The sequence below is a fragment of the Mandrillus leucophaeus genome, unplaced genomic scaffold (assembly GCF_000951045.1).
Source record: "Mandrillus leucophaeus isolate KB7577 unplaced genomic scaffold, Mleu.le_1.0 Scaffold16, whole genome shotgun sequence".
NCBI classification, from domain to species: domain Eukaryota; kingdom Metazoa; phylum Chordata; class Mammalia; order Primates; family Cercopithecidae; genus Mandrillus; species Mandrillus leucophaeus.
Window position 1 is genome coordinate 5,771,886 of NW_012101587.1, and position 16,569 is coordinate 5,788,454.

Below are 16,569 nucleotides of genomic sequence, written 5' to 3' on the forward strand. Positions count from 1 at the left end.
AGAATCGAGAAACACGACGAAACCCTGCATAATTAGATGAGCACAAACTACGCTTAATAGCACAAAATACCAAACACCTGCCACCGTTCTGTAACGAGGACTTGATATTCTATAGAACTGGAGATGTGGTGGCTTGAAGCCTCCCGCTTCCAAAGCAAACACTAACTGGAATCCTTCACAAATACCCACAACTAGGTTGAGCCCTCAGTTGGGTCCACTTCTGTGACTAGAATCAAGGTGAACGGAATCACTGACTGCCTGATCCAGTCCTTTTAAAGGTGGAACAGCACGTTTTTAAACTGACATCTCAAGAACCAACAGAGTGATGTAAAAAAGTTGGACGCAAATGTGTTTTGCTTCGTTTTTATTTGGAGTCATAATAGAAAAAAATGTTAATAAGCCCCTAAATTATTCTCCATTAATGTGATTTAAATCGTAAACTCATATTGATTTGTTTATATACACTCAACTGTAGAAAAATGACTTTTTTTGTTGTTGTTGTTTATACCATCAAATCCAATCAAGCCAAACAAGATGGTTAACTAAAGTGATTAATGAATGCAGCATTAGCTGATGGTTTTACATTTAGCATGTGTTACTGATGTCAGGGTTGATTAGTTCTCTATCTAAAACTGATGCTATTAAAAGCTTTGAGCAATTTAGATGTTGTCATTGAGTAAAATTTCAATGCGGTGAGAGAAATTCTATCAGGATTAATTCTGCTATGGTGCAGCATGTGCACAGATGTTGGATAGAGAGAGAGTGGGCCTTTTCTGATGGGACAGGAAGAAGGAACGGGAGGCAGAGAAGTTGACAAGGTGGCATCAATCTCAGAAAAGGTAAAGAAGCTTGGAATGAAAAAAAAAATACTCATCTTTGCACAAGGACTCCCAAATGGCATATGGGTATGAATATTGATCATTTCAGCTTCAGAACTTTTCAAGAAGTGGGAAAAAATAAATGAAGGGAAGGCAAGAGGTTAATATAGTACCATGCTTTAGTAACTCCTCTGAAAATGAATCCACGGGGAAATCATTGTAGTCAGTGGTGGAGACCAACATTTTTATTAATAAGATAAAAGGAAAGAGTGGTAAAGCAAAGGCGATCATTGGATGAAATGATTATGTGTCATGAGCACTTGAGGACCTAGAAAGCAAACCGGAGTGATTATGCCAATCAAATTGCAAGGTCAGAGACACGCTAAAATGTTAGAAGGAATCCAATCCTGGGGCTATTGCACGGAACTTGGGGAAATCAAGTTGCTGCAAGTAGCTGTGACTTGAGGAAGGTGTGCAGTGGGGGACCTTAAACCATTTCCAACATCTGTGCCTTTGAAATATTTTATTATTGATCCAGATATCCCAAGACATTTTAAATGGAAGGGAAAATGTACTGTACTAGACCCAAATTCTCTGGATATTTAGATTCCATTCCTGTCTAGGGATGTGGGGGAGGTGAATCTGTCAGTGGATCAGATCAGACTAGAAGGTTCTTGTGATTAATGCAGCTGGGCCATCTCTAAGAAAAAGGCAGCAAATAATTTGGTTCCCTCTATGTAGTTCCACCTAAGAAGAGGAAAAACAGAGAAATTTTGTTACAATTTCCGTTCAAATGAAGGAGGAAAAATATTCTGTCATTTAGACAGGAAGATTTGATGTTATAAATTCCATCTAAATTATTTAACATACTTCTGAGATCCCAGTATGAAAGGCACTTAGTAAGTTCCATGTGAAAAATGCATTATTATTATTAAGAAGATGAGAATCAGTCCTAGACTCAAATCTAAAAGTCAGTTTTCCTTGATTTCTTATCACCAACATGACATGGATATCAGGGTCAAACAATTTCCTGTTTCTCACTAGTCTGGGAGGCTTAGGAGATCTTGTAGTATCTGCCAGTAGTGCATAAAGCAAACATTCCTCAATAGCCTTTTTTGCTATGCACTTCACATTTGTGTTTCCTCAAAGTTCGGTGTTGAAGCCCTAACCCCTTAGTGTGTCTGTATTTGGAGACAGGACCTGGAGATGATAAAGGTTAAATGAGGTCAAAATGGGGGTCCTAATCCAGTGGGGCTGGTGCCCCTATAAAAAGAGAACGAGACACCAGGGCCACCTAACCCCACCATGTGAGCACAGGGACAGCCAGGAAGACAGCTGGCACCCACCAGGAACCAAATGGGCTGGCACCCGATCTAGGGCATCCAGGCTTCAGAACTGTGAGGAATCAATGTCTGTTGTTTAAGCCCCCAGTCTGTACAATTTTCCATTCTCGCATAAATTGAACAGGAGGTCACCCATGTGTAGACCCGTGTGTGTGCAGTAAAGGAAGAAGAGAGAGGCACATTGCACAGGCATCAGCTGACCTGTTGATTTTCTCATTCTGTGAGTGTTCTCCATCATCAACAGCTCCCAGCGGAATTAGCACCACGCTCTTGTGGACAATCTCCTGGAACATTTTGGCAATTGGAATGGTGGATCCATCCCGGATCATATCTGGTTCTGTTCCAAACACTGAAACAGGAAAAGAAGGCATTTGAATAGGGTAAGGACAAGACCGCCCCCAGTAAGCTCCTCAAGGGCAGTGCCTCCTTTACCTTCCTCTTTCTTTTTCCTTGTTAATCTTTCTTTTTTTTTACCATTAGATTTGGTGCCTGGGGTAAGGAAACCCCTTGATATCATGCAATTATATTCTAAGATAGACGCTAGAGTCAAGAAGAAAACTATGGATGTCTTCTTCACAATTACCTACTACAAAAAAGATTTTAGAGCCAGGTGTGGTGGCTCATGCCTGTAATCCCAGCACTTTGGGAAGCTGAGGTGTGCAGATCACTTGAGGTCAGGAGTTTGAGACCAGCCTGGCCAACATGGTAAAACCCTGTCTTACTAAAAATACAAAAATTAGTCGGGCGTGGTGGCACATGCCTGTAATCCCAGCTACTCGGGAGGCTGAGGCAGGAGAATCGCTTGAACGTGGGAGATGGAGGTTGCAATGAGCCGAGATCTTGCAACTGCACTCAAGCCCGGGTGACAGAGTGAGACTCTGTCTCTAAATAAATAAATAAATAAAATTGTAAATAAAAATTTTATTTTGAACTAATTTTAGAAAAGTTTAGCATTTAGAAAAGTTTAGCATTTAGAAAAGTTGCAAAAATAGTACAGAGAGAGATCCCATCTATCTCTTACTCTGCTTTCCCTAATGTAAACGTCTTATGCAACTATTGCAAAATGATCAAAACAAGGAAATTGACAATGGTTCAATGTTGTTAACTCCACTCCAGACTTTCGATTTCACCAGTCTTTCCCTTTTTCCATTCCAGGATCTGATCCAGAATCCACACTGCTTTTTTATTATTGCTTCTTAGTTTCTTGTATGCTGTGGACGTTTCTCACTATTTCCTTGTCTTTCATGACCTTGACCATCTTGAAGCTTATCAGTTGGTAGTTTTGTAAAATATCCCTCATTCTGGGTTTGTCTGATGTTATCTTGTGATTGCAAGAGGTCATGTGTGTTTGGCACAACACAAGACAATGTGCCTACCTTAATTGTTTCTTCATGAATTAAATATTATGGAAGTGAGACTTATTTGGATTTTTTGGTGACAGATATGCCAATAGCTGTACTATCACTCAAATATCACAATGTTTCTGGCAATTTTCAAAGTATTGCACAAAATAGTTTTAACTGCTATCCTAGGTTTTAGAAAGAGATTATTTCAAACCTTCTAGCTTAGAGGACATGCTGCCAGTGATGCAGTGGGATGAAAAATGAAACAAAGAAACCAGAGAGAACATGTCACCTCTTCTTTACTCACACAGCAAGATGTGGATGTGAATCGAAGTAATGTATCTTGTTAGTAGAACCAGTTTAGCACACAAACAGACCGAAAGGTGTCTTATACATTCCTGAAAGGCTATTTCAGATTTATTTATTGTTGTCAACTGGGGTATTTCAAACACACACCTCTCTTCAGCTGCCATTACATTTCTTCAATCCTAAAGTTTACTGGCAAAATACCTGCTAAGGTTGGGAGCAGCAGGAATGGTGACGGAAAGAAGCATGGCTCCCTGTCTTGGACTTGTTCTCTAGTTTTCCGTGTCTGTGTCCCTTGTACTGATAAGCCCAAGAGAGAGAGTTAGTGCTTCAAGGAGATCTAGGCTTCCCTTTCCGGCTTTGCCACCATTAGCCAATGTGGCCTCAGGTATCATCTGTAATAGGATGCCATAGGTCTACCAAAATGCATGCCACTGCTTTTCCACCTAGCTTTTGGAGAGACCTAGAACTCCCTGCTTTGGGAAGAGCCCCCATTCTGCTATTGTTGGCAGGGTCCCCCTCCTGGTGCAGAAGCCAAAGAGACTGGGTGTCCCTGCTCCCTGATGCACAACCAGCACCCAAGTACACGCCCTCTGCTCAGCCCAGCACATGGCTCTACCCAGGACCTTGAAATGCATGGAATTAAAACAGGCCCCACCAAAGAAGTTCGAAATAGAGCTGTGCTGCCTTCTGGGGAAGCGATGTGGCATTGTGAAGAGACCACCGGCTTTAGGGTCAGACACACTGGAATTGGGTTTCTCGTGTGTTTTGCAATTGTATACAGCAAGCTCATCTCCAGGAAGCTCCTGTGGAATCTCCTTGGCCTGCCTGGGGCTGTGTCCTCCTGGGTAATGCCGTGCTTGCATCAGCAGGCAGTCCAGCCATGGCACTAGCGATAACCAGACCATGCACTAGCTAAAAATTAAACACCCAAACTCACAGGAGCAAGGGTCCATGGTTAAAAATTCTCAGGGAAGATCTTGTGTCCATCCAACGTCCACGCAAAGGCAGTCAAGCTTACACACGCAGGATAGGTGTGGCTTTCCGGGGATGCCCTGCCTGCGTATAGTGGGTCTCCTTTTCAACTTCCTGCCTCACTCTGGCCCAAGGCCATTAAAGTTCCAGTCTCTTTGTGACCAGGAAGAGCAGATCCCTGCAGGCCAGCCCAGGGTCTGCTTATTCACTCCCCTAGAGTTTAGCTTCTTCATTTTCAATCCTAAAGGATTCCCTCTGATGTCATACAAGCTAAGCTGTGTTTTTTTGTTTTTCGTTTTTGAGACAGGGTCTCACTCTGTCCCCTAGGCTGGAGTGCAGTGGCATGATCACAGTTTGCTGCAGCCTCAACCTCCTGGGCTCAAGCCATCCTTCTGCCTCAGCCTCCTGAGTAGCTGGCACTACAGGCGCATGCCACCACGCCCAGCTAATTTTTATATTTTTTGTAGAGATGGGGGGGTCTCACCATATTGCCCAGGCTGGTCTCGAACTCCTGAGCTCAAGTGATCCTCCTGCCTCAAAACTGCTGGGATTATAAGGTTGAGCCATCACACCTGGCCTAATCTGTGTTTTGAAAGGATGTTTTTACATGTTGGCCAACATTTCTATGAGTTTTGTATCAGGGGGTTTGAAGGTTTTCTAGTGCATCATTTTCCCCAAAATTCAGGTCTCCAGACTTCAATTTGAGCACAGGTTTTGCCACTTGTGAGCTGGGCACCCTTTGGCAAAATACTTCATGTCTGTAAACCTGCATTTATTCCTCTGTTAGATGGGGAAGGCCACTGGGAGGATGACTTGAGATGGCGTGTATAGCGTGCCCTGCACATGACATGCATTGAACAATGTCCTCTATATTAAAAGGAGAGTTGATTTCTGAGTTTTAAAAGTGTCTGCTTTACCCACGGTCCCACAGGTACCACCCCTGAGTCCCAGTGCAGATTGGCCAGTCAGAAGATCTTAAGGTCCCACCTGTTCTGATGGCTCTTTTTGCTGCAAGATACTGGGTGTCGTTAATATTTGCGATCCATGGGTGTAGTCCTAGAGTCATGGAAACAACCATCTTGTTGGAACTATTTCTTTTGGAGAACACATCTTCAAGATGCCGTGTCACCTAAAAGGTGACGTTTTCAATAATAAGAGAAAGTGTCAAGTTATTCTCTCACACAGTTAATATAGTCTTCCATCAAGAAACTGATTAATACAATTAATATAGTCTCTTCCATCAGGAAACCGAAGGCCCTATCCTGACACGTGCAAGTGTTATGATTTTTCCTTCGCTCTGCCAAGGGGCGAGAGTGAGATCCTTCTTCAGTGCTGAGAGCAGGAAACCCTGGGCTGCACCCAGAGGGAGATTCTCCTCTATCCTCCTCCCCGCAATCCTGGCCCCAGCCCACCCCCTTCCAACCACAGCATCTCACACACGGAGGTGCTGGAGCATTGCCTGTTGAAAGTGATGAAACCTAACACAGCAGGACTTCTCTTTTTTTTTTTTTTTTTTTTTTTTTTTCTTTTTTTTTTGAGACGGAGTCTCGCTCTGTCACCCAAGCTGGAGTGCAGTGGCGTGATCCTGGCTCACTGCAAGCTCCGCCTCCTGGGTTCCCGCCACTCTCCTGCCTCAGCCTCCCGAGTAGCTGGAACTACAGGCGCCCGCCACTGCGCCCGGCTCATTTTTTGTATTTTTAGTAGAGACGGGGTTTCACCATGGTCTCGATCTCCTGACCTTGTGATCCGCCCGCCTCGGCCTCCCAAAGTGCTGGGATTACAGGCGTGAGCCACCGCGCCCGACCAGGACTTCTCTTTTGAATCGTCCTCTTTTAGGACTCCTCAGTACCCTCTGAGTGATTTGGGAGCATTAAGCATTTGGAAATTTCCAAGACGTGGGAGCAACTCCGGGCTCAACTATGGAGGAGGCTCATTTCCGCCTCATTCTCTCCCCTCCTGCTCTTTTCTCATTGTTACTGTGGAGAGCCTCCCGGGAAGGTGCCATACTCAAACTTCTTCCATTAATTACCTCAACACACATTTACAGAACATGTGTCATGTCCCAGAGACTGTTCTAGGCGCTGCGGATACAGCTGTGAACAAGACAAGGAAGGCCCTGCCCTCATGGAGTTTATATGTCACGAGAAAAAGGGGTAGACCTCCAAAAAGAAGGAAGGGAAAGGAGGAAGGAGGGAAAGAGAAAAGGAAAGGGAAGGGAGGGGGAGGGGATGGAGAGGGAAGGGGATTGGGGAAAGGAGAAGGAAGGATGGAAGGAGGGCAGGAGCAAGGAACAGGAGGGAAGAAAAAGGAAAGGGGAGGAGAGGGAAGGGAAGGGAAAAGGGAGGAAGGAGAGAGGGCAGGAGAGAGGCAGGGAAGGAAGGAAGGAGGGAGGGAGGGAAGGGAGGAGGGGAGGAGGCAGGGAGGGAGGAAGAGAGACTATTTTAGAATGTAATTAGTGCTAACAAGACAATAAAGAGGGATAATGGAATGGAGAAAGACTGACGGTTGGGATGAAGTATTTCTTCAGTTCATTCATTCAAGAGTCTACTTTCTGTTAAACTAACTTGAGGCAAATTGATGATTGGTTGGTAATTTGGACACGTAACTCCTTCCAGAAAACATTTTCCTTAAAATGGCTGCTTCCAAAGTGTTAATTTCAGACATCATGAAGATCTAATGACTGAAGCCTGAGACCTTCTGCTTCTGTCCAAGCATAGGCAGGTCCCTACTCCATCTATGTGTAAACCAATCTTGCTTTTATATCTACCATCTAACTTTCAAATTTTCCTAGCATTCTAGCTTCAAATGGTTATTTACCTGACTGCTGTAGTTGCATATACTTGAAAAAGATTGGGTTCTTTTTGTTTGTTTTTTTTAAGAGACAGTGTCTCGCTCTGTCACCCAGGCTGGAGTGCAATGGTGCAATCATAGCTCACTGCAGCCTTGAATTCCTGGGCTCAAGGGATCCTCTAGCCTTGGCCTCTCAAATCCCTTGGCCAGGATTACAGGCACAAGTCACTGCACTAGGCAATATTGGTTTCTTGACGTTTGTTCCACTCCTCTTGTATTAGGAAAAAAATGATACTCCAATGGTAGCAACCTCACTGCTCACTAAGCAGTGACATGCAGGATTAAGAAACCATGTTACTACGCAGAATGACAATAAGCATTTGTTACCTGTTTTTCCACCACAGACACATTCATGTGAGGGACTAGCCGGATGGAAAATTTTCCTATAACTTGGCCAGGTATGACTGTTTTAGCTCCAGGCTCATCAAACGCGCCCTCGATCCCATGAATAGAAAGAGACGGGTACCTCCAGAGGTGCATTAGAATCTCCTCCTATATTAAAATAAAATTATCCAAAGGATGCTTAATTAGACCCCAGTGGAGCTGGGTTGCTTGTGTTACCACTGTCTGTCTCTCTGAGACACCATTCAGGACACATTAACTGTCACCTTACTCAGCTGTGTCTGACGCAAGGACTTTTCCCTCAGGACACAAACTCTCTGCTGTCTTCAGATGCCTTCGCCTACCCAAGATGCTCCCCACTGATGAGTGCCCCTCTTTGCCCAAGATTTGCAGTTTTCAGTGAACAAATGGCAAAGGGGTCCTTTCAGACGAGATCGGGCACGTTCAGGATGGAATGGCCATAGACAGACGGGCCCCTTCAGAAATGTGGGTTCAATTATAAATTTCTAACTTCAATCATCACAATAATAACTTATGTAATGAAAGCATTTTCTTATTCAAAAGACATCAAAGAACTGTCCATATGTTTGAGCCAGTTTTCTTTCTCCTTCTGGCCATCCTCGAGCTGGTCTGCAGGAAGACACCTGCTTCATAATAATTCACTCTACTGCTTCTTTTCAGCTTGCTTTTCCCCTTCTTGGCCCCTTCCCCAGGAACCAGCTTTGCTACCGAACACCTTGTCAGGCAAGCATGCTGCCCAGAAAGAGAAGGAGGAGAAAAGCAAAACAATTCTAAATTTGCCAGTAAGGAATGTTTTCGACTTTGTGTTTACTTAGTCCACTGAGGCAGTGATGTATTCACTTACAGATTAGACCCTAAGGCTCTTGGTTTTGTCTGGAAGAATGAACAGTTACAGGTCTTGGAGCTGGAATCATCTCAGACTTTTCTTCGTCTTTGAAAAGGTAAGAAGTCCAGCTCACCGGCTGAAGGCTGGCGTGGGATTTAGGTTAATAAACAGCTTTGGAAAACATGGCTGGGAAATGGGTAACTGCTTGTAGTTAAATGCCAGAAGCCAGTGCCCATTAGACACCAGTGAAAAAGGACTGGTTGATCCAGCCCACAGAGAAGTGGCCGTGGACATCAAAAATCTGCCTAGGAATTCACATCTGCTTTGGATTCTAAGATATGCAGATTAGCACCAGACAATGATTTAGACAGCGGGCAAATATGATCTACTACCCTCATGCCTCTTCCAGCTTATCCATCAGTCTGTGGTCATACCTTAGTATCGAACAGAAATTTCTCAACCCGGCTGCTATTCCGGTATTCTTCCAGGTCTAGATGGATGGCTTTGTATGTATTTATTTCCTCTTCTGTAAGAGGAGCCACTTCATCATAGATTCCAGGGACCAGGATATGACCCGATGAGTCTACCAGGCTACCTACAAAACACACACAGCAAACAAAGCCAGGTAGAAAGGAGTGTGCCCATGCTGTGGTCCTGGAGCCACAGACTGTGGGAGGACTCTTCAGGGCTGCAGCAGGCCTCATGACTCTCTGGGTCACCATGGCCAAAGCCATTGGCAGCAACTCCATCCAAGAAGTGACTGTCAGAGAAAGGAGCTGGTCACCAGGTTCACGCAGCTGGAATCAGCCCTGCTTTAGTGTTCACCTTGTCAAAGGTGAGGCTGAAAACACCTGGGCCCACAACCAGTGAGTTTGGAGCGAGTTATCTCCATCATGTTCACGTTCTCAGCTATGCCTTTTAAATATAAACAAAGTTTGTTTTTTAGTTTTACCTTATGCTGATTTAAAAAGTAATACGTGTTCACTATAAAACATTTAAAATACACGCTGGGTGCGGTGGCTCACATCTGTACTCCCAGCACTTTGGAAGGTCAAAGCAAGTGGATTGCTTGAGCCCAGGAGTTCCCAACCAGCCTGGGCAACATGGCGAGACCCCGTCTCTGCAAAAAATACAAAAACTAGTGGGGCATGGTGGCACATGCCTGTGGTCCCAGCTACTTGGGAAGCTAAGGTGGGAGGATCACTTGAGCCCAGGAAGTTGAGGGTGCAGTGAGTAATGATCACATCACTGCACTCCAACCTGGGAGATAAAGTCAGACCCTATCTCAAAAAAGAAATTATATGGCTGGGAGCGGTGGCTCACACCTGTAATCCCAGCACTTTGGGAGCCCGAGGCGGGCAGATCACAAGATCAGGAGATCAAAACCATTCTGGCTAACATGGTGAAACCCTGTTTCTACTAAAAATACAAAATATTAGCAGGGCATTGTGGCACGCACCTGTAGTCCCAACTACTGGGGAGGCTAAGGCAGGAGAATCACTTGAACCCAGGAGGCGGAGGTTGCAGTAAGCCCAGATCACACCACTGCACTCCCACCTGGGTGACAGAGTGAGACGCCATCTCAAAACACACACACACACACACACACACACACGTATACACACCTACGTACAGACATACCTGAGAAACCAAAAATTGTTGTCATCTCTTCTCAACTTCTCTTCCCCTACACGCATGCACACACACACACACACAAAATATTATAATAAACACTCATTTTTAATTAAAAGCTTTATACCCTTCAGGTCTACTCTATGAGATACCATCATGACCACAAAATCCTCTATATACACTAGTGTGCTCTTCATGAAACAGTTTAGGGATCAATACAAGTGGAAAAAACCATCACTAAATACCCAGAAGAGCAGCAGATGTTGAAGTTCAGTAAATGCTGCCCACTCTCTGGAGAAAGTGCTTATCAAAGGCAAAATGCAGCCAGAAAGTAGACCGATATAAATGACACAAAAACATCTCCAGGGCAGCTCAGTGAGTCCCCACTGATAATGCAATCATGAGATCTTCCCTTGAGGGTATGTCCCTAAACTTCTGCTGACAGTCTTCTGTGTAAGGACAGAGCTGCAGAGTCGTGCTTTCTAAGCACGCCTGTACCTCACTAGTAAAACAATCCAAGCCTCTGTTCTTGGCATCATTTTAAATTGCAACTTTATTCTCTTAGCATACAAGCAGCCTTCCCTACTGCTGGACTGGGAGAAGGAAGAGTAAGAGGATTTCCTATTTACTTTTTCTTTCCTTCCTTCCTTCCTTTCTTCCTTCCTTCTCTTTCTTTCTCTTTCTTTCTTCCTTCCTTGTGTAAACACAAGCATCCTCTTAGCAGTTCCTTCCTTCTTCCTTTCTCTTCTTTTTTTCTTTCTTTTTTCTTTCTTTCTTTCTTTCTTCTTCCTTCCTTCCTTCTTTCCTTTCCTTTTCCTTCCTTCCTTCTTTCCTTCCTTTCCTTTTCCTTCCTTCCTTCTTTCCTTTCTTTGTTCCTTCCCTCCCTCCCTCCCTCCTTCCCTTTCCTTCCCTTCTTTTCCTTCCTTTCTTCCTTTTCTTTCTCTCTTTCTTTCTTTCCTTTTTTTGAGACAGAGCTTGCTCTGCTACCCAGGCTGGAGTGCAGTGGCATGATCATGGCCACTGTACATGGCCTTCCTTTCCCTTTTAATTTGCTTGCAGAGAATTCTGATTAGAGAGCTGTGGAGTGCGGCTCAGTCACTTCAGCCCTGCCTGAAACACCATCACAGGGAAAGGGGAGCCATTGATATCTGTGCTACTCAGAAATAATGCTGCTTCACAGATCCCATTTTCCATATTTCTTTGCCCTAGTTCTTTAATATTGAAAGCATTTGAATGAAAATACTATGCTTAAGAGCGTGTTCCCTCCCATCCTGTTCATTTTCCTCTTGCAATCATGACGTGATGTCATTTCTGCAGTTACCACAGCCGTCTTGGCAAGTGCAGGGGAGGCAGAAAGTGTCTTTGAAAACTGCCCACAGGAAACAGAATCCTGCATGCCCACCCAGCAGCCATCTTGGATTTGAACATTTTAAATAACATCATTTGGTGCTTATAAAAATGCCCTTGGTGCAATGGCCTTTTCTGTTTTATGGCTTTTAGGGAAATGCAAAGAGTAGGAAAGTGTCTGCAAAGGGAAACCACAGAAGGTTAGAGTTCCATTTGTAAACACAAGTCTCCTCTTAGCAGCTTCTGCGTCCCCTGCACACTAAGCCCCTTTTCAGACAGGGAACTAACTTGGTTTTGCTTTGTACCCTAGTGGAGGTTATCACGCACTAGTGTTTATTGTCTGTTCATGATCACAGCACAGACAGAGAGGTTAGGAGGCTTGCATGAGGCAAGGGCTGCCCATGGATTCCCACATCCTGACTAGTGTGTATGGCTGATTGTCAGCCTGCAGGAGCGGACAGAGCAGAGCCGACTCTCACTTGACATCAGGGGGCCCTGGGAGTCCGGGCATCTCCACTACAGCCCAGCCTGTCAGCAAGCAAAATTCCTGCTTGTCATCTGATAAACACTAAAGCTCAACACTATGTCCTTATGTTTTTGTGCAAAACATATGAAAACCACATAGAGGACACAATCCAGAAATTACTGTGCTGTAGATTGATTATTTGATTTGTATCAAAAACTAAAGAAAGTCAAATCACGTTTTTAATTTCATTCATGACCCTGAGCCGACTCTTCCTTAGCAGAGCAATGTGCATTTTTGGGGCTGAATGGAATCCTATGCCTGGCTGAAGCCACACAGCCTGACGAACGCCATGCAGCAGTCATGCTTGTGGGAAAAGCAAAATATGCTGCTAAAGATTTCAGATGCAGTTCCTAGGGAAGAAAACATTCATTCTGGTAAAACAGAAATTAACCTCCACTCCCCAAAATCGTAAGTTGCATACTATCTGATTCTTCTGGAAACCATTTAAACTCTTTAAAGGAAAATGGCTGGGTGTATTCTGTCTGAATTGTCAAGCATGGGAAATATCATCCAAGAGCTATATTTCAGGAAAACTAGAAGGCCATAGAAGAATAGATAGATAGATGATAGATAGATAGATAGATGATAGATAGATAGATAGATAGATAGATAGATAGATAGATAGATAGATGATAGATAAATAGATGATAGATAGATAGATAGATAGATAGATAGATAGATAGATAGATAGTTGGATGGATGGATGAATGGATGGATGGATGGATAGATGATAGATAATGGATGAATGGATAGATGGATGGATGGATAGATACATAGATAATAGATGGATGGATGGATAGATAGATGGATGGACAGAAAGATGATAGATGGATAAATGGATGAATGGATGGATGGATGGATAGAAAAATGATAGATGGATAGATAATAAATGGATGGATGGATAGATAGATAGTTGGGTGGATGGACAGATAGATGATAGGTAGATGGATAGATAGATAATGGATGGACAGATGGATAGAAAGATGATAGATGGATAGATAATGGATGGATGGATGGATGGATGGATAGTTGGATGGATGGATAGAAAGATGATAGATTGATAGATAATAGACAGATGGATGGATAGCTAGATAGATGGTAGAAATATAGGTAAATTTCATTATTCACTTTGGGAGAATGAAAGAGAAAGCTGTGCAACTAAAACTGATGCTGAAGACCTTAAGAAGATTCTCCCAACACCTGGGCCATCTGGGCTGATTGTACCATGGCCTGGACTACTGAGGCCAAGGGAGTAAATGCTTTCTGGCAATTTGTCTGCTCAAAAGGGGCACATTATTAAACTTTTTTTTTTTCTTTTTCTTTTTCTATTTCTTTCTTTTTTTGATAAAGGGTCTCGTTCTGTCACCCAGGCTGCAGTACAGTGGCATGATTATCTCAGCTCACTGCAGCCTCCACCTCCTGGGCTCAAGCAATCTTCCTGCCTCAGTCCCTTAAGTAGCTGGGACTACAGGCCTACACCATCATGCCTGGCTAATTTTTGTATTTTTTGTACAGACAGGGTTTCACCATGTTGCCCAGGCTGGTCTTGAAGTCCTGAGTTCAAGCAATCCACCCACCTCGGCCTCCCAAAGTGCTGGGATTGCAGGCATGAGCCACCATGCCTGGCCATGTTGTGAAATTTGCATAAAGGAGCTATACATGTCAAGTGGAGCACAGCGAGGTTTTGCAGAGTCTAAAGCATAGGTAATGTGTGAACCTCTTTTTTAAAAGGACACCGAATTATGAATATAAAATGATGAGTGTCCCTGCCAGGACTGTGGAAGGAGCTCCGTAAGTGAGGCCCCTGGAGTTTAAACTTCCTTAGCTTCCCTGGGAACCCACCATGGGCAGCCCTGATGCCTAGAAGAGCTGTAGGTGAATTGAGCCTGGGCAAACAGGCTCCCCGAGAAAAACGCACAACTCCCTACTGCACACACCAGCAATCCATGGGAAATCAAGGACAGCACCAGGACAATCGGGGAACTCGTCAGCGTTGCTGTGCCACTCAGGGCCACAGCAACCTTGGAAAATGAAGCCAAGTGGTGCTGACGTATTTGACACCATTTCTGGAGTCAGGCCAGGGCAGGCCATTACTCACTGAAGGACATGCTGCATTCCAGCCACCATGACAAGTGCTCTGCACACATCACCTTTTTGCATCCCAAAAGCAATACTAGGTAAATAGAAGATTGTGCCCCTTTACAAATGAGAAACCGAAGACTAGAGAACTCAAGTAACTCGCCAAGGTCACGCAGGTGGTCTGTGGCAGAGCGAGGACACACCTGGTCATCCACACGCAGAACCCACATGCTACAAGGTGTGGGCTGGTCTGCGGAAGGGCCAGTCTGTCATGAAAAACGAGATGCTCTTGAGAAAGTGGGGGAAGGGCCTCATCTGGTGTGTCGCTTAGTTCCTTTTCCTTTTGATCATCCCTTTGTTGATTTATCTTCAGTCAAAAAGTCATGCCAGGTCTATCGAAGTTGAACTTGTGGTTCAACTGGCTTGGGAATACCACACCCCGCCCGGCCCGGCATTCTAGGAGCAGCAGTAAGGGAGTCAGGGTGGCCTCTCAGTCTTTTGTATCCTTTGAGTCTCTGCCCTCTTGTCCTTGAGTATAGCTGGATGTGTCACAATGTCCAATAAAAGAAAACGGAGGAACTGAAGAAGAGTTTTGCAGACTTACTTAAAAGAGGAGGGAACAGTTAGCCAAGGGGAGGAAAATCTGAGCATCTACACCCTTGTTCAGAGCTGGTTCAGAAAGCAAGCAGAGGCACATAGAATCAAGTAGAACTGTCTTTTAGTTGATTCCTGATGCTTAAAAAGTGAAACAAAATAAGGCGTTACCGAGAAGAGCAACCAGATCAGCCATTGGTTCATGAAGGATGCCACCAAAGGTTCCCGAGTGAAAATCCTGGTCTCTGCATTTCACCTGTAGAGTAGATAAAAGGCAAGAGATATACTTCCTGCCTTGGTTGCTTTAGTGGAAGCATTTCATGTGGTGAAATACATATCTGCATGTATCCCTCAGAACTCAGGTAGTCCACCTCCAGACCTGACTTCACTTTCCATGTTTCTCAGTCATGGGGACTGGAGTTCCTACCCGCTGTCCATTGCTTCATTCCCACCATCTCCAGAATACCCTGAAGCTGACTCATTCCCCAGCTTTTCCACCAACTTTATTCTAGCCAAGATCATGAGGCTCTCCTTGGCCAAATGATTGACGTTTACACAGCTGTCTTCCTTTTGGTTTCATCCAATATTGTTGATCATTCCTCTTTCTGGAAAAATTCTCTTCCCTTGGTTTCTGAGAAGCTTTCTTCTCTTTCTTCTTTTCTTGCCTGCAGGACAATTCTATTAATATCTCCTGTAATAACATCTTTTCTTCCTCCCACCTCTAAAGCTTAATACTTGGCTCATCTTTCCTCTACATGAGCTTCAAGAGCTCACAGGATAGCATTTATGTATACAGCACCCTTGACATAAGAGTGACTCTGTCTTAGAAAAAGACTCCATCTTACATTTCCTAAGGCACTTTGCCAACAGGGACTAGGTGTTCTGCCTGATCAATAAAGACTGCATCCAGCTGGATAAGGATATAACCAAACACGCTCTTCCACTATTGGTTCTCATCAGGGGACTTGGCAGTCATAAAACAACCAGGACGTCAGCAGTTCAAAACTTAACAGACACGGTCCTGCTGTCACTTGTGCTAAGAACCCAGCATCTGCCACCAAAGGCTCTACCCAAATCAAAGGCTGTTCCTTACAAGACCACTGGACCACCCGAGCCAGGTCAGGATTTGTTTTTGTCTATGTCACACTCCCCGGACTGGTTCATTAACCTGTTTTCCTATCCCTTTTCTTTTCTTTTCTTTTTTTAAATTATTCATTATTATTATTTTATTTTTATTATTATTAGTATTTTTGAGACAGAATCTTGTTCTGTGACCCAGGCAGGAGTGCAGTGACATGATCTCAGCCCACTGCAACCTCCACCTCCCAGCTTCAAGTGATTCTTCTGCCTTAGCCTCCCAAGTAGGTGGGACTACAGGTGCATGCCACCATGCCCAGTTAATTTTTTTGTAATTTTTTAGTAGAGACAGGGTTTCACCATGTTGGGCAGTCTTGAACTGCTGACCTCAGATAATCCACCTTCCTCAGCCTCGCAAAGTGCTAGGATTACAAGCGTGAGCCACTGTGCCCAGCTCCTTCTCTCTTGATGGTAAATGTTACTTTGTTTG

At 44.2% G+C, this 16,569-nt stretch overlaps 1 protein-coding gene across 1 annotated transcript in view; it reads right to left on the minus strand.

The window, feature by feature from the left end:
* Window positions 1–1,035: 1,035 nt before the first annotated feature.
* CNDP1 (carnosine dipeptidase 1 (metallopeptidase M20 family)) overlaps window positions 1,036–16,569 on the minus strand; it is a 49,544-nt gene continuing 34,010 nt past the window's right edge. The window contains exons 7-12 of the mRNA XM_011975888.1: window positions 15,174–15,258; window positions 9,259–9,419; window positions 7,963–8,127; window positions 5,773–5,914; window positions 2,363–2,510; window positions 1,036–1,565 (exon numbers count right to left, since the gene is read on the minus strand). Coding sequence (XP_011831278.1) covers window positions 1,499–1,565; window positions 2,363–2,510; window positions 5,773–5,914; window positions 7,963–8,127; window positions 9,259–9,419; window positions 15,174–15,258 — 768 coding nt within the window. The 3' untranslated portion in view covers window positions 1,036–1,498. The remainder of the gene's footprint in view (window positions 1,566–2,362; window positions 2,511–5,772; window positions 5,915–7,962; window positions 8,128–9,258; window positions 9,420–15,173; window positions 15,259–16,569) is intronic.